This window comes from Schistosoma haematobium, chromosome 3, assembly GCF_000699445.3.
Source record: "Schistosoma haematobium chromosome 3, whole genome shotgun sequence".
NCBI lineage: Eukaryota > Metazoa > Platyhelminthes > Trematoda > Strigeidida > Schistosomatidae > Schistosoma > Schistosoma haematobium.
Genome location: NC_067198.1, coordinates 44,269,265 through 44,287,470, shown reverse-complemented (window position 1 = coordinate 44,287,470; position 18,206 = coordinate 44,269,265). Strand labels below are relative to the sequence as shown.

At 39.5% G+C, this 18,206-nt stretch overlaps 1 protein-coding gene across 2 annotated transcripts; it reads right to left on the bottom strand.

Annotated features, from left to right (window-relative positions):
• Window positions 1–5,540: 5,540 nt before the first annotated feature.
• RWDD2B_1 (RWD domain-containing protein 2B) lies at window positions 5,541–13,811 on the bottom strand. 2 transcript variants are annotated; one of them, XM_012937683.2, is made up of 5 exons: window positions 13,695–13,811; window positions 13,584–13,648; window positions 13,271–13,538; window positions 11,442–12,002; window positions 5,541–6,087 (listed from the first exon to the last, which is right to left on the bottom strand). In XM_012937683.2, the coding sequence occupies exons 3-5, from the start codon at window positions 13,433–13,435 to the stop codon at window positions 5,851–5,853; spliced, it is 963 nt and encodes a 320-aa protein (XP_012793137.1). In that variant the 5' UTR covers window positions 13,436–13,538; window positions 13,584–13,648; window positions 13,695–13,811; the 3' UTR covers window positions 5,541–5,850. The 2 variants fall into 2 exon arrangements, with proteins under 2 accessions (XP_012793137.1, XP_051069963.1); XM_051213944.1 differs by having other exon boundaries at window positions 11,442–11,891; window positions 13,271–13,811.
• Between the last annotated feature and the right edge of the window lie 4,395 nt (window positions 13,812–18,206).

Here is an 18,206-nt window from a genome sequence, read left to right as displayed (position 1 = left end):
GTGACCGCAACGACCCAATATATCTTATCCCATTAGAAAATGCAATGCAGTGTACCAGCCTGATGTACGAAATTTCACACTGGACTACAATTATACTGACTAAACAGAACAAAAGCCACAAGAGAAATGATTGCAACATTACATCTCACCTTGAAAAGTATTGTGGTCCATTAAATACGACTGTCGACATGACTGAATATGCTTAAAGAGACCACCCGTCCGGCCGTTTAGTTGAAATGCCTACGTCTATCGGTCACATGCCTGTCGTCAAATGCTCCACGAGCAATACCTTGTAAGCAACAGATCATTAGCTGTAGGCATGCATCCCTCAGGGTTTCTATGTCGTCTGAAAGAAAACCGAGAGATACGCCCTAAAAGGAGAACAGAACAAGCTATCCCGCCCGATGGGATCTGTGGATGGTCCTAATCCATTTCTATACAACCTTACGAAAGAAAAACCGCACTTTGCACTAAGCATACTGGACCAAGCACACAGCTGTAATAAGTAAAATTTTGAATTGTTAGAGGTGACCCTTACTTAGTTACTAACACCCAAATGTATTTCTGCCATTTGATAAATACCCCAACCTCGAATATTCGCCCAGGTATAGTTTTTGGTCAGTGTCGTTTCAAACTTGCAAAAGCAGATGAATATGTAGCGGGGTTCGTACCTTTAATCTACTCATTAGAAGCCCAGTTCCTTGAAAAATTTTCCGCACTTATACGTACATTTAGATTTATGAATTCGCGAGTACGTGTGAAATCAGTAATGCAAATATCTGAAATACAAAGTACAAAAATTCACGGACCAAAGAAAATTCATATGAAACTGCAGATTGCATAATGTTTTATGGAGAATCCGCAGTCAAAGCGTGGTCCTTAATATTGAAGACCAGAGTGTTGAACTGTTAGACATTCTTTCCTTGGGCAACAACATTCCGATATCATTTAGAAATTAAATTAGAGCATGGCCATTTTGTACTATTCAACTTCAGTCATACTTTTTTACAGTGTCAGATTTATTAGTAAGTCAATCACTGAGAAAAATTTACCACTTTGAAGCCTCAACTATTAAACCACTCAGCTTAAAAACGTCCGCCCTAGCTGCAAAGCTATTCTACTACCTAAGTCCCATAGCTAAAATATCCAACCCAATATATTTCATATGAAATCTAGTATAACACCTGTGTATCAGTAACATCTAACTCCACTTGTAGTTCTTCTAGAGTTACTGACGGTCCTGAGTTCGTGTAAAGGAGGATGGTTTGGCATGGAGCCAGTAACCCCATCTCATAGAAAACAATCTTGCTAAAACAAAACGCGAACCAGAATAACCAATGTAAACTCTGCCCTCCGTCACATGGTGAAAGCCGAAATTCGGAATTCATGACACTGATACCCCTTCTAACAAGAGCAACAATTTTTATAGGTACGTGGAACGTCCGGACAATGTGGAAGACCGGAATGACCAGTTAAATAACAACGGGAATGAGGAGATACAACTCGGCTGTCCTCGTAACCCATTGGGTCCAATCTGGACAGTGAAAGTTAGATACGGGAGATATGCTGCTGTCACGAAGAAAAAATGCTCCACACACTCAGAGAGTTGCTATGATGCTGTCCAAATAAGCATGTAATGCACTTATAGAATGGAAATATCATGGATCTAGAATCATCAAAGCATCTTTCAAAACAATGAAGGAGGGAATCACAATCACTGTTATTCAGTACTATACATCCAGTAATGATAGCAACGACGATGAAGATCAGCTTTATGTGAGGCTGCAATCGATCATAGAGAATTGTTCAGAAAAAGACCTGACAATCCTTTTGAGAGACTTAAACGCCAAAGTCGGAATGGACAACAACGGGTATGAGGTTATCATTTGACGACATGGACTGATTGGGAGAAAGGAACGTGAATGGTGACAGGTTTGCAAATTTATGTGCATTCAACAAAATGGTTATAGGCGGCATAATATTCCCACACAAAGCTATATGGATCTCACCGGACCACACCACCAAGAACAAGATATATCATATTTGTACCAATAAAATGTTCAGAAAGTCATTTGAAGAACTGAGAACCAGGTGAGGAGCTGACTAGCTTCATATCACCAGCTGGTGGTTGCCAAGATTGATCTGAGGCTGGAGAAGCATTAGACAACTAGACAGACAGCAGTACAAAGGTTCAATACAGCCTTCCTTCGAGATACTGACAAGCTCAACGAATTCAATATAGCTCTCAGAAACAGATTCCACGTTTCACAAGATCTACTTCAAAAGGAAACTACTATAGAGGACAACTGGAAAACGATCAATGAAGCATTAACTCCAACGTGTCAGGAGGTTCTGGGCACATAGATAATGGTACAAAGAGGCACCAAATACATATGCGCCACACAAATCTCATACGATATGTGTGAGGGCTGTGATAATGCCCGGGTGCCCAAACCGAACCAGGTGGTTTTCTTAGGGGGCCACACCCCGAGCCTTTGACCTAAAGGTCTGATCCACAAGGCAATGGAGCATCGTAAGGAGATGCAGTCCCATGGTGGTCGGTGACCAACAATTGGTCCATACGCCATTTGTTCCCGCAGGATACTGGAGCCAGCCCATGTGCACCATTGGTTTGGAATCCGGTTAAAGCGCCGGACATTCGCTTTTCGTCCTCTCATTTTCGTAAACAACACCCCCGCCACGAGAAGGCAGTGAGTAGGACTTCCCTAGCAGAGGCTATATACGCGTGGCCGTGTGAGAGCATTTCGAGAGGGAGAGCGGACTCTCCCCACTCTCGGCCGTACCAGGGCATTTGGGGAAGAACGGGAAGACAGCAATAAACAACGGCCGAACAATAACAGAAAGTCAAGGCACAAGCTGGATACACAGAAGCAAACAAGCAAGTAAAGAGGAGCATTAGAGACGACAAGCAGAAATACGTGTAAGACGTAGTAATGACAGCGGAGACAGCTGCAACAGAAAGAAATATGAGACAACCATATAATATAGCGAAAAGACTATCAGAGAAACATAGTAAATCAGAGCGACTAATCAAAGACGAAGAGGGAACCCAATCACTGAGACTCAGGAACATATGAGTAGAACAATTTGACGGACTCTTGAATAGGCCAGCTCCATTGAACCTACCGGAAGTCGAGGCAGCGCGCACAGACCTTCCTACAGTAGTCACTGCACCAATAAATCAAAGTGGCCATCAAACAATTCAAGAGAGGTACAGCAGCAGAACCCGAAAATATACCAGCCGACGTAATGAAAAGAGACATAGAAGCAACTACAGACATGTCCCACGTTCTAATCAAGGAGATTTTGGAGGAGAAACAATTGCCGATGGACTGGAAAGAAGGATATCTCATCAATATACCAAAGAAAGATCTCAGTAAGTGTGAGAACCACAAAGGCATAACACTACCGTCACTACCAGGAAAAATTTTCGACAATGTTGCTGAACCGGGTGAAGGATTCAGTAGGTGCTCAACATCGAAAACAACAAACTGGATTCTAGAAGCGTAGGTTGCGCATAGACCAAATCGCCACATTACGGATTATTGTTGAACAATTCATTAAATGGAATTCGCCACCACACATCAACTTCCTTCACTATGAGAAAGCCTTTGACAACGTGGATAGGAGAACCTTACGGAACCTTCTCCAACATTACAGTGTACCCGAGAAGGAACGTCAACATCATCCGGAATTCATACGAAGGACTACACTGCAAAGTCATGGATGGAGGACAGCCAACAGACTCATTCCAAGTGAGGACCGGGGTCAAACAAAACTGCTTACTCTCCTCCTTTCTATTTCTTCTGGTGGTCGGCTGAATTATGGAAACCTCCACATCTCAGGTGAAGCATGGGACGCAATCGATAGCTTGCATGAAACTAGATTATTCGGACTTCACAGACCAACTAGTCCCTCTATCCTATATACATCAGGAAATGAAGGTCAATACAATCAGTCTAACAGATGCCTCTACAGCAGTAGGCTCCAAAGTACACAAGGGAAAAAGCAACATCTTCAAATGCAACACAGAGACCACCAACCCAATCACACTTTATGTAGAAACTCTGGAAGAGGTGGAAACTTTCACGTACCTAGTCAGCATCATCGATGAACAAGGAGGATCCGATGCAGGCGTAAAGGTAAGGATCGGCAAAGTAAAGCCAGCATTCCTACTGTCCAAGAACAGATGGAACTCAAAACAACTACCAACCACTATCAAAATTAGAATCTTCAATACGAACGTCAAGACAGTTCTACTGCATGGAGCTGAGACATGGAGAATTACTACAACTGTCATCAAGACGGTACAAGTATTTATAAACAATTATCTGTGCAAAATACTCAATGTCCGTTGACCGGATACCATCAGAGACAGTCTACTATACGAGAGAACAGATCAACTTTCAGCTGAAGAGGAAATAGGGGAAAGACGACGGAGGTGGATAGGACACATATTACGGAAATCACCAAACTTTATCACGAGGCAATCGCCAACTTGGAATCCTGAAAGGAAATGGAAAAGAGGACGGCCAAAGAACACACTGCGCCAAGAATTGGGAGCAGACATAAAAAAAGTGAATAGCAACTGGGAACAATTGGAAAGGATTGTTAGGACAGATTTAGATGGAGAATCCTGGTGGGGTTACAGGCCCAAGTAAGTAAGTATCAGTAACATCTATACCATATGGAAACGATATTATTTGTTATTTCTGAAAAAAGCATTTACCAGAATATAAAAGCTGAGATATAGTTAAGGGATTATTCCCAAGTGTGCAAAAGCACGAAGTACGTCGTTAAACGCTTTTACTTTGCCAGGCGAAAACTATGTCAAAGTCATGTTCTAATCATCTAGTTCTCTTTTACTGTATATCAAACCACGTTGAGTTTTCCCGTACAACTCGACTTTACGGTACAGAATGTCGGATATTAAGTTGACTGGATGAGAAACGACATAAAACTACTGACAGTTTACATGCTTATCAACTCACTTTTAGATAGTGAAACTGTATTAACAAACACTATCCCAAATTACTTGAGATAGTGAACTTATTACTAATATGACTTGTAGAATCCATTTCATGATCTCGACTAAAACTCAACAACCTCCACAACCTTATACTGATAATTATTATGTGCCCATTAGTGGCTAGCTTCGATAGGTAACTCTGGGAGTTTAACTCTGTCGGGTGTGAGGCAGTTACCCACTAAAGACAATCGAATACAGTCGCGCAATATCGTGGATTGATTGAAGTTATGCATTGCTGAGAAGCCTCATGCTAGGACGAGACGGCCATCCAGTGCTTTCAGGTTTTTAATGGCAGTCTGACATTGATCGATTCATGATCTCAATAAAAGCACAACAATCTCCACAACCCTACACCGATGATAGAATTCGGTCAAAGGTAAAGTTCGGATGGTACGAAAGGCTTAACTAATTGACTACATTTCATTTGATCCTGTGCACCAGTAGTACAAAGTGAATAGATTATCAGTAAGTTACAAGTTGAAAGGGCAGCTTATATATAAAAAATAGTATTATTACATTTACATTTTACGTTTTGTAAATATTGAAGGCTATATGCAAGTCACTATACAATACAAATGTTTGTTCCGTTATTTTCAGGTAACAAATTCAACTGACTGACCAGGTTACACGTTCTATTTATTTCTAATTCATTGACCAACTACAAGTTTCTGTAGTTGGATTTGAGTCACATTATTTGTGTACTAATGGAATCTTGAATTTGAAATGGGTGGGGCCTTGTTCGAACCTACAACCTATTGATTGAATTTCAAATGATTTAATCACTAATTCCTGATCCATTACTATTGTTGTTCATTTTGAGGCAATCGACCAGGAATTCCGAAAACATGTCTATACTCTTCTGATGTAACACCATGTTTATGAAGCCATGAAAACCAACTTTGTTGAGATAATGTAAGTTCATGAAATCCATCTTGAAAACGACGAATTCTATATAAACCTATACCAAGTATTTCTTTTTCTCGAAGTTGTATATGTTTCCATTGTAAATTTCGTAGTCTTCTCCAATATTCATCCGCCTAATAAAATTATATACAATAAATATATAAAACAATATCACTTAAATATTAGTTTACATTATATGAAAAAAAGACTGTAAGCTCTTTAGATGAAAAGATAATTTTCTTCATAAATACTAGACATTCAAACGCAATAGATCAGTTGATAGTTCAAAATAATTAGTACTTTAATTATTTTTGACTCAGAAAATATTTAGCCGTACCAAATATATCAAGAAACGACCTATATCATGATAAATGACACAGTGAATGACAATAATCTTTTAAAAAATTAACTGTTCAAATACTACAGAACTTTCACAATTGATTGACCACTGAGTGGTGATCAATGTTATGTGTGTCAAGTTCTTCCTAGTGCAGATCGAATGCTATTGATCAAGTTACAATGTGGCCACTAGTCTAGGTGACTCGACATTGCATGCACTATGTTGAGATTAGATGGTGGTTGGAGGTAGTCAACAGGAAAACCTGGACCCGGGTTTCGTGCTACTTGGCACTCGTCAGCAAGGTGTACCTGTAATCTTGAGGGAACTAGTGCTTCCTGACGGATTCGATCCTGTGTCACCCAGCTTCGCAGTCAGAGACGGTACCGTTAGGCTATCCGGGCCGTGACCGACCTCATGTAGGACTGAGATGTTATCACGATTGACTGATCACTGGGTGGTGATCAATGTCATGTGTGTCAAGTCCTTCTACGGAACTTTCGACGGAGATGATCTACTGAATAATTCAAAGATTAAAATTAGAAAAATATGAAGAAAGAATAAGTTATAGGCCATAAAATGATATAAAATTAAATTTTTAGGAATTCAGGCGAATTTATCTATAAAACGATTGATTATATATTTATAACTATTCAGTAACGAGATCATGTATATTCATATTCCTTTTATTATAAGCTTTATTTTGACCTATAAACTATTATTATACGATTTACTGTTCTTAAGTTATGTCTACTTTATGAATTACAGTCTCACACGATCACAGCCACTTTTTGGTTTGATCTTGTACAAATGTTATTTCCTATTTTATGGTGTGATGCGGTTTGTTTGGCTTGTATGTTTGAAATAAATGATTCGTATAATGGAAGCTGGTATGGGTGTTCTAGACTCATCTGGCACGCTAGAAGGGAAATAACCGATAAAAACGCTAGGCTACTCATACCGGTCGATACGTCATTGGTTTGGCACAGTGCTAAGACTATATAAGTCGTATTCTGATTGGCGAACAAGTTACGTGATAATTAGCTAGGTTGAAAGTCACAACAGTTAGTAGAAAAAGACATAATGAAATCCATGTATCCATATAGAAGTATGTGATTTTTGTAAAATATCAATCCCCGATTTTCAGTAAAATATCTTGTCCACAAGGCAGTAAGACAGTTTTATGAGACACAACTCTGAGTAAAGAAACAAGGTATATTTTTAGTTAGAAGTTGAAGTAAAATGATATCAAACAATAGGTGATATTTATACTTTTCTTTTTCATATCATTTCAACGATTCATATTGTTTATCTTCCAAGTTATTTTCTTGATGTTGTTTAAGAAAACGTGGTAACTTGAACCAAAGTAAAAACTATTCCAAGTTTTAAAATGACCTACACATTCACTAGAAACTCATTAAACGCACGGCCATTTTTGTATTTTTATATTATCTGATTTTCCATTTTTTTCATCCTGTTTCGTCCAATTAAATGGTTAGTTTTAAATTCGTTATAATTGGTTGTTTGTTTCTTAAAATTGATATAAAATGTCAATACTTGTCGACGGAGCATCTTTTCTTCAAATTATGGGCGATACTAACGTACAAAGTACAAGCTCGATCGTTTCTCTCGTTGTCACAGAAACAGATAATGTATTCTTGAATACATTTTATCTCGTAGCGTTTCAATCACTTGAAGCCCTAAAGAGCGCCATCAGAACTTATGAAAGAGCTACGTACTACCATTATGCGGTGAGAAATTCTCATTTCCATCGAGATCAGAAGCCGTATATAAAATTTGTATGTTGGAGAAATGGCCGTAGAACACATAGCGGTTCCTCACAACCGATTAGACAGAGGTAATTTGATTAGTGTTGTCATATTTTTTCATGAAGGACTTCCATGTACGCTCAATGTCCGGCCTTCATCTTTTGTAAGTTTATTGAAGGTTACTGGACTGTTGTTCGTTGGGAATGTGCATCACAATCACGAGTGCGATTCCCGGAGGTACGACAGTAATTCTTGGATGCGCAGGTTAACGGAGGTAGGATTTGAAACAGTGAGATCACTTCTGATGTCTGAGACAGCAGCATTCGATATTATGCACTTTGCTTACCAATCTTATGGAAAGCGTCTGAATGCTCAAGATGTTTTTTAATATGCACCACAAAGTGTTCTCACATGCCAGCCTTCCTGGTATATATATTGTAGATGATAGGTGATTACGCCAAATTGGAAGCTCACATAATGTCGCATAGTGGACACTCATTGAATTATGAAAACAAGAACATAATTAAGGCAGGACGTCTTTTTTGGAGATTTTATTATCATGAATGTATAGTCGCATGCATGTATTTTTATAATTACCGCTGATAAAACATAGCAATACAAATGAGTAGATGTATATAATTGTAATTCCTATTTAAAAGTTGAGTCGAAAATTAACCAGTAATTTCATAGTAATCAGACAGAGACTAGTAATTACGGGATTGAATTGAGTAAAGCGGTACAATCAATTTTAAAAATGAAATGTTTTAAGTGTATAGAAACACGAATAGATTAATTTGAGTTTGACAATATGGTAAGGGCAAAGACTGCATGGCAATTTTTTAAAATCAACAAAATAATTAAAAACCTTTCGATGTTCAGTCAATGGTAATAAAACAGGTTGGAGAGGTGCTTTCAGCACATATAATTTCTGTTTTTCTATATGAATAACGAGGACTCCGACACTAAATAGTTCATAAAAATATACTGCTTTTTACATGACATATTTTCGTTGCTATGTTTGATTGATCGCTGTAAAAGCATATACATAATTATTATTTAAACACATAAACATTGGCACAAAGAGGCACCAAGTAGATACGCGCCACATAAATCATTAGATCTGTGTGAGGGCCGTGATACTGCCCGGGTGCTCAAACCGAACCAGGTGGTTTTCTTAGGGGGCCACACCCCGAGCCTTTGACCTAAAGGTCTGACCCACAAGGCAATGGAGCATCGTGAGGAGATGCAGTCCCATGGAAGCCGGTGACCAACGATTGGTTCATACGCCATTAGTTCCCGCGGGATACTGGAGCCCATGTGCACCATTGGTATGGAATCCGGTTAAAGCGCCGGATATTCACTTTTCGTCCTCTCAATTTCGTAAACAACACCCCCGCCACGAGAACGCAGTGAGTAGGACTTCCCTGGCAGAGGCTGTATACGCGTGGCCGTGTGCGAGCATTTCGAGAGGGAGGGTGGGCCCACCCCACTCTCGGCCATACCAGGGCATTTGGGGGCATATATATATATATATATATCTTGCTTTTAGGACATGTCCAATAGATTAATGGTCAAAGCAGTGAGCGGCAGAGATAAAGTATATGGACAACACAGACAACTATTTTGATCCAATTAGAAAAGTGTTTAGTCATGAAACATCTTATAATAAAAATGGGATGAAATTATAAGACATAAGGGATTTTGGCGTAAATAATGAACCTTTTCATGTGAATTCTCACAATAGGATAGAAAAGCTTAATATTACGAGTTCAGACAGGAAGTGCATGTTAGTGGTTAGGTTTAGGCTATAGGATTAGAAACTATAATCAAGCTCTTCATCATGAACTGTTATCATCTATGATTTAGATCCCAGGGTTACAAACAGTGTTGTTGAACGAGATGAAAGATTCAGTAGATGCTCAACATCGAAAACAACAAACTGGATTCTAGAAGCGTAGGTTGCGCATAGACCAAATCGCCACATTACGGATTATTGTTGAACAATTCATTAAATGGAATTCGCCACCACACATCAACTTCCTTCACTATGAGAAAGCCTTTGACAACGTGGATAGGAGAACTTTACGGAACCTTCTCCAACATTACAGTGTACCCGAGAAGGAACGTCAACATCATCCGGAATTCATACGAAGGACTACACTGCAAAGTCATGGATGGAGGACAGCCAACAGACTCATTCCAAGTGAGGACCGGGGTCAAACAAAACTGCTTACTCTCCTCCTTTCTATTTCTTCTGGTGGTCGGCTGAATTATGGAAACCTCCACATCTCAGGTGAAGCATGGGACGCAATCGATAGCTTGCATGAAACTAGATTATTCGGACTTCACAGACCAACTAGTCCCTCTATCCTATATACATCAGCAAATGAAGGTCAATACAATCAGTCTAACAGATGCCTCTACAGCAGTAGGCTCCAAAGTACACAAGGGAAAAAGCAACATCTTCAAATGCAACACAGAGACCACCAACCCAATCACACTTTATGTAGAAACTCTGGAAGAGGTGGAAACTTTCACGTACCTAGTCAGCATCATCGATGAACAAGGAGGATCCGATGCAGGCGTAAAGGTAAGGATCGGCAAAGTAAAGCCAGCATTCCTACTGTCCAAGAACAGATGGAACTCAAAACAACTACCAACCACTATCAAAATTAGAATCTTCAATACGAACGTCAAGACAGTTCTACTGCATGGAGCTGAGACATGGAGAATTACTACAACTGTCATCAAGACGGTACAAGTATTTATAAACAATTATCTGTGCAAAATACTCAATGTCCGTTGACCGGATACCATCAGAAACAGTCTACTATAGGAGAAATGCTTTCAAGTAGCCACGTGGATACAGCCACTGACAGAAGTTCTACTCACTGCCTTCTCGCGACAGAGGTGTTGTTTGCGAAATCGAGAGGACGAAAATCGAATGTCCGGCGCTCTAACGTGGTCGGTGGATACGGAAATCCACCTAAGGTAGTTGGAAAACCCTGATACCAAACCAATGTGTACATGGGCTTCAGGATCCTACGGAAACAAACGGCGTATGAACCAACTGTTGGTCACCGGGCACCATGGGACTTCATCTCCTGACGTTGCTCCACTGCCTTGTGGATTGGACCTTTAGGTCAGAGGCTCGGGGTGTGAACCCCTAAGAAATCCACCCTCTTCGGTTGGAGCACCAGGGTAGCATCCCAGCTCTCACATAAATCTAATGGTTTTCGTAGCACGTATCTATTCGGTGCCTCCTTGTACCAACGTTTATGTTTAAGTAAATAAATAAATATACTATAGAAGAGAATCGTTCTATTAATTAACACACGTATTTACAAATAATCCAACAAGAAGGACATAATGAATCACTAACCTTGGTTTCTTCACCCTCTACAATTACTAAGCCTGGTCGCCCAGGCATACAACAGCCGGTTAGTTCTAATTCTTTTGACCATTCCAAAATCAGACGCCTTTTTATTGGACTTCGAATGTGATGGCTAATAATCCATAAACAAACAATTTTCTCATTGTTACTCAAAATTGAATTGGTTGAGAGAGATGTTACACTTTCATTAGTTACTAGTAATTCATTAAATAACTCATTTTGAAGCCAGTCTATGCATGCTAGTAAGATTGGTTCACCAGTATTTGCGATTTTATCAAACCAATGATAAAAACGTGAGGATAACTCACGTATATTTATGCCAAGGATTGAATTATCGGATAAAAAACGTAGAGTAATTAGTGGCTTAACAGGATGATGTGTATTCCATGAAGGGTAACCATCGGGTAGGACAACTGATAATTCTACTTTCTTTTTAAGCTGATATAGATAGGAGTGTGGAACAAATAAGTGAATAAATAAACTTTTATTCAAATTAGTAGGTTCAGTAAAATAAACGAATTTTAAACTGGACTGTTTCTTTATGAAATTCTAATGCACAATCCAAGTTTAAACAGAAGAGTCATGCTTTGAATATGAAGTATATGTCAGTCAGTCAGCTACAACATAGGACCAGGCACATATATGGCATCGATCCAAGTTGCCATACCCCTTTAGCACAACAAGATGAACACAGAATCCATAGTAGTTAATTTAGTGGTGGCAATACATAAAACAAGGATTGCATATAAGGGCATAGTACAGGAAGAAGGAATTAGTTCATAGAAAGACAGATATGAAGAGATTTTAATCTCATAGTTTTAGGAAAGACAGAGAGTGTATACACCGACGCCATTGTGATCGATTCTGAGCCATGTCACACACAGTCTCCAACCATTGGTTACGATAGTCACGCGGACCTCGACCAAGTAGTCTGCATCTACCAACATGGCTCAGACTAGGAGTTAATGACTTCAAGCACTGATATCACGTTTTGGTTTGGCTGCCCCTAACTTTCTTCCAACCATCCCCAACACTAGTTAGCATTGCGCATCTTGGTAATCGGTGTTCAGGCATACGTAACACGTGACCCAACCATCTCAGTCGATGAAGATTCACAACCTCACCAACTGATTTACCATCATTACCTAATACCCAGTGTCTAACCTCACTATTACTTACCCGGTGATCCCAGCAGATGTGAGCAATATTTCTAAGACATCTGTGATCAAATACTAGTAGAATACAAGTATTTTCTACTTTTAATAATCATGTTTCGCAGCCGTAAAGTAGAACAGAATGAACTTCCGCACAATATACTTGTCTCTTAATTGATATACGAATATCTCGCCTTCGCAATAGATGACGTAAGTTGGCAGAAACTAAACGAGCTTTTCGAATCCATGTAGAGATTTTGTCAGACACCAACCTATTATGGTGATCGGACTTCCAAGATAAGTGAAGTTGTCAACACGTTCGTCCGCTCCACTCCCTATCTTTATTTCAGGTGTTGACGCAGACCAGTCCTGAAGCAACAACCTGTGAAGTACACTGATTGTGCATAACATTAATAACGTTAAACAATGTTTATGACAGAAGTAGGTGTAATGAGCTCTAAATCTGAGAAGCAGCTATGAAATTATTTGAATGTTTGTATCACCAAGTATTAAATTCATAATAATTTAGGAACTGAACAAAAACTTTAGTTACGGTTAAAACGTGTTTCGAAGATTTTGATAAACAATCATAAAATACGAATTTCGTGCGAGTTTACAATGAGATTTTCGTTAGGGTTGTGAACTAAGTAGTCCAGAGCTTACCTTGACTACGAAATCGACATCTGTCTTTTCAGGAATAACATTCAATTCTGCATGACGTTTGATATTTAAATAGCTTTTTTTGTCTCCTAGCTTAATTTCATCTTCAGAAAACATGGACAATAAGAGTTCCACCTCATCAATTTTACTTTTTAAAGACTCCACCATTCATATGTACAGATCACAAGGACGACATATGCATCTACTTTGTTTTGAAAATTTTAAGTGGAATAACCCTTAACTTTGTACGGTACAAAAAGTGAATTTAAAACTGTGGGTATAAATAAAGTATTGAAAAACCGCGTAGACAGACTACCACTTTGAACGAATCCGCAGGTTCGTGTCCCACTTCACCTCTTAAATACCGGTATTGTTCGCACGCTAAATATGGATTACACACGTTTTTGATAGACTTTCGTGTGATTACCTATTTTTTTATTATCTAACTGTTTAATATCAACGTCAAAATCTGAGCAACGAACATAAGTACACAGACAGACTCGGCAACGTTTCAGGTGTATCGGCCACTTGAGGAGGTTGTGAGTACTTGAAGGTCAAACTGTCCCATGATGATTGGTGCGTCACATCGACAATCCGTGAAGCTTTTCAGAAGCGGTCAAATCAAGACAGTTTTAGATTTGAATTGAGTTCAACCACACCATGTTTAATAACGTCCATCCTTCAAGTAACGAAGACGATGCCATCGTGATGATGCATGATGTAGGACGAATCTTCGTTGATGTTATGTTATCTCGACGTTTTACAAGTTGGAACAATTCTCAGACCTGTTTGAAGGAAATACATAAGGTAATATGACTTCTATGGTTAGTAATTTTTTTGTAGTATACAAATACTAAGCGCGTTATGTCAGTATGTAAAAAGAACAGTGATAACCCAACTCTAAAGTATTTTTACGTGAGATATGTCTGTGCATATGGACGTAAACGCAGTTCGTCAGAGTCAGATGCTTGCGTTCAGGATGTAGATGATGATAGTGATCATCATTCTTCCGAAGAGCATACAACTTCTAACTCACTACCACAACCTAGACAAAGAAGACGACGTCGGTCACCTATGTATACTTTACTTCAAATGAATTTATCCTTCAGGTCGAAATATTGCCATTGTGAATCTGGATTTCGCGTCTGTGCAGTAAATGGTGAGCTGAATGTCACCTCTATTAAGACCGTGCACGACCATCTTTGCACAGAAAGACAAGACAACAGTTGACGTCAAGTGAACGCTTAAATTTAAGAACGTTTCTATTGAGTAATACTCCGACTCGTAGCTTACAGCATCTGATTTCTTGGAAGTTCTATAAACAGCTCATTCAGAAGAATTATTTTAATCTGAATAAACACTCATTCGCTAAGACAATGTGATAATTAGTTACACGACAGTGGGACGGCACTACTTGAGGCAACATACTGGTCGTCTTCGCCCGCATTTGTTTTTGCGTTTGCGATAGAAGAGTCAGATCATCCGTGAAGTCTAGATCGTCCAACTGCATCCTAGATGTCCACTGTATCCCGTGCTTCCATTCAGATGTTGACGTCTTCATGATCCAGTCGATCACCAGCAGAAAGAGAAAGGGTGATAGTAAGCAACCTTGTCTGACATCGGTCTTTACTTCAAACGAGTCTGTCAGTTGTCCTCCATGCACGATTTTATAGTTTGATTCATCATAGGAATTTTGTATGATATCGACTATTTTCTCAGGCATGCTGTGGTGTCAAAGAAGCTTCCATAGTGTTGTCCTGTCTACGCTATCAAATGCTTACTCGTAGTCAATGAAGTTTATGAAGCGTCATGAATTCCACTCAGCTGATTGTTCCACAATGATCCGTAGTGTTGCAATTTGGTCTGCACACGATCGATCCCTACGGAATCCAGCCTGTTGATCTCGACTTTGGGCGTCTACTGTGTCCTTTATTCTGTTTAACTATACCCTGTTGAAGACTTTTCCTGGTATTGATAGGAGAGTGATGCCTCTGTAGTTCTCATACTTGCTGAGATCGCTTTTCTTTGATATCTTGATCAGGTGTCCTTCTTTCCAGTCTGTTGGTCCTTATTCTTCATCCCAAATCGTGCTGAAGAGAATGTGGAGTATCTTTGCAGTTACCGCTACGTCTGCTTCCAGTGCCTCTGCTGGGCTTCATCGGCTCTCGTAAATCACTTCATTACTTGGAAAAAGGAATAGTTGTGGTATTATACCTGACGTCTGCAGTTGGAATATGGGCTTCAAGCAGTGAGTCTTAGCTTCAAATTTGAAGCGGATATGCTAGAACGAGTTCAACTGCTAGGAACCAAAATTTTAGGTCCCTCTGGACGATCTCATGGGGATAGGCTGAGATGCCTCAATCTATTTCCGTTATCTTATTGCAGGTCAGGGATTACCTAATACTGTTACCGTTTACTGGCAATAATACGTCTAATCTTTTCCTCCCACCTAGGACTGATCATCCGACATGACAGTCTAAGGAACAAATCATTCACGTGTGAAGTTTCATTTGTAGCACCGAGTAGTGAGTTACTGGAATTCTATACCAGAACACACAATATGAGCACCTTATTTGATATACTTGAAGTGAAATCGGATCATCGCAGTGCTACGAATTGGAATGTTTAATATAGGTCGATTTTTCATCTTGTCGTTACTAATGAATACTAAAGACTGGAACGAACTCTCACTTTCGGCTTGGAAATGATGGGAATTTGGATGGCTTTAGTTGGTCCCGGCGATCAATGTATCAGTTTATCCAACTTTATATTGACCGCCAAGACAGGTGGTACCTCAACCGCAGGCTGAAATTGTACGTTCTATGTATGTTCGACGCGAATGTTGACAAGTAATTGCTTGTCCACTGAGCTGAGCTGTTTTGGTCTGGTGGACCTCCTAGGTGAATCCTTGTAAATTCTTCGTTTTGGAAGGTAAAAAACAAAAACATATACGGATACAGACTGTAATCAAGCCACTTCTAGTCCTTCTATAAGACAGGAAGAATAGGCTTAGTTCAGGCAGTCTCTCGCCGTATATCAGCCTAGGTATTTCAGGAATCAAATGGACTACGGCTATTTGAGCGTTTTTCAACACGTCATTGTGTCATTTAGTCAGGAGCTGGCTTCTTGCATGCAGTACTAGAGTTTAAGATAAACAAACACTGCATACAATCCCAAAAATCTCCTCTTAAATATGTGCCTAAGCTTTGCATGGTCAATAAAGTTTTGTTGGTCTACGGTCAAACCATCGGTAGCCAAGCCACTGAATGTTGAACAGTTTTCCTGGTCCTTGTCAATATAAGGGATAACTAACGCGCATCAATCAACTGAACGCCATGAACTGATCTATTCAGTAGTGGTCCTTCTCTCTTTCTTCAACTTATTCTTACTAATACACTGCTGTAATGGTGTCATGTTTGATCCATACGATCATTAAAGTAGCCGCGGCATCTGGATACGGCGAAAGGTTTAACAACGTTAAGTATCAATCTCGAGGTATGAGTTTAATGTGGGCAAAGAGGTTACGCCATACATGCCCAACTCAAGTGGGCTCGCGTACGTCGGCTCAGTTTGCCTAAGTTGGTGGTTTACATGTTCTAACCACTGAACAAAGGGTTTCACATCTCCCGTCAGCTGTCACACGGAAAACAGTAGTGGCTCTATTGTCCCGACTGACAGTTCCTAGGTAATTGTGAGTCCTAACAAAGTATAGCTGAACATTATTTACCGTGTATGTATCTGAACAATGGTGACCAAAATGAAATGTGGTGTGTTTGGATGCATTTTTTGGCAATTACCAAGTCCTGGACCACTCGGATAATTTTTGGAGATCACTCCAATGTTCTTAACCATTTTCTGGATTTTGTTTTACAGCTTTTTATATTTCTATATTGTAAGAATATAGGGAGAGCAATAAAAATAGGTGACTAGGGAGGTAATCTGCTTACAGGAAGAATGACAGTGGTATGCTGGAGCACTTTAATTAGCACGATTTTCCAGCCAAACGACTTGGATTTACCCAGCACTTCTTAGTGGCATCCAATTTCAGGCATTCTGCAAATTTCTCAACAAGCATTTATCCATAAAATCTTCTGAAATTGAAAGCATACGTTTCCGGCCCACAGATGTCGAGATTTCATCTAACCAGTATTCAGTAACCCAAACTTTTCCTAAGTTGCATTTTACAGAAAGGACTAACAACACATAGTGACGGTGAAGTAACACTGAATCCTAACAACACGATGCTTAGATTTAAATATACAAAACTCGAAGGATTGACACCACTCGTTTGACACAGGGTGAGAGGTAATGTAAAATTCTTTCCTCAGTCATACAGGCATGATCATCTATTGCGCAACATTCGTCTATGTAGTAAATGCATTATTCCCTTCACAACACAATGTGTTCATCAAGGGTCTTTACGAACTACATCAGTGACTGCTACAGTAGACCAAGTCAATATGGAAAATGATGTGACTTAAACTCATTGCGGGATAGAAAATTAAAGTAATAGCAATACTGATCAATAAAACACTTCAGAGTGATTGTTAGAATATTTTTTCGGTCGCAGTGGTCCCTTCATGAGGTCGGAAGGGCCTTAATTTTAAATGGATCTTCGGTCTTGTGCCACAAACGGTTGTATCGTTGGAACGGCCGCCTGCTTGAATATCTAGGCTACCTGTCACTACCATCTAATTATTTCAACAACTTATCTGTTTTTTCATTTTGTTTTAACGTCTCATTATGTCCATCAATCGCATAACCTATACAGGCACGTTCATGAAAAGCCTACAACCTTTCGCTGCACAAGTTACAAAAAAGTACCATAAAAAGCATCGTGGTTGGCAATATGCGTTAAGGAGAATGAACATTATTCGTATGTCGATTTCCGAGCTGCTAAATTCTAACTGTCGATCACTTATCAACAAAGTGGACTATC

Coding starts and splice junctions, on each gene's coding strand:
- RWDD2B_1 (XM_012937683.2), bottom strand. CDS start 13,435: ATGGTGGAGTCTTTAAAAAGTAAAATTGATGAGGTGGAACTCTTATTG. Junction 12,003..13,270: donor ATGTCGATTTCGTAGTCAAG/GTAAGCTCTGGA, acceptor ATTGTGCATTAG/AATTTCATAAAGAAACAGTC. Junction 6,088..11,441: donor TAGAGGGTGAAGAAACCAAG/GTTAGTGATTCA, acceptor TAATTTTATTAG/GCGGATGAATATTGGAGAAG.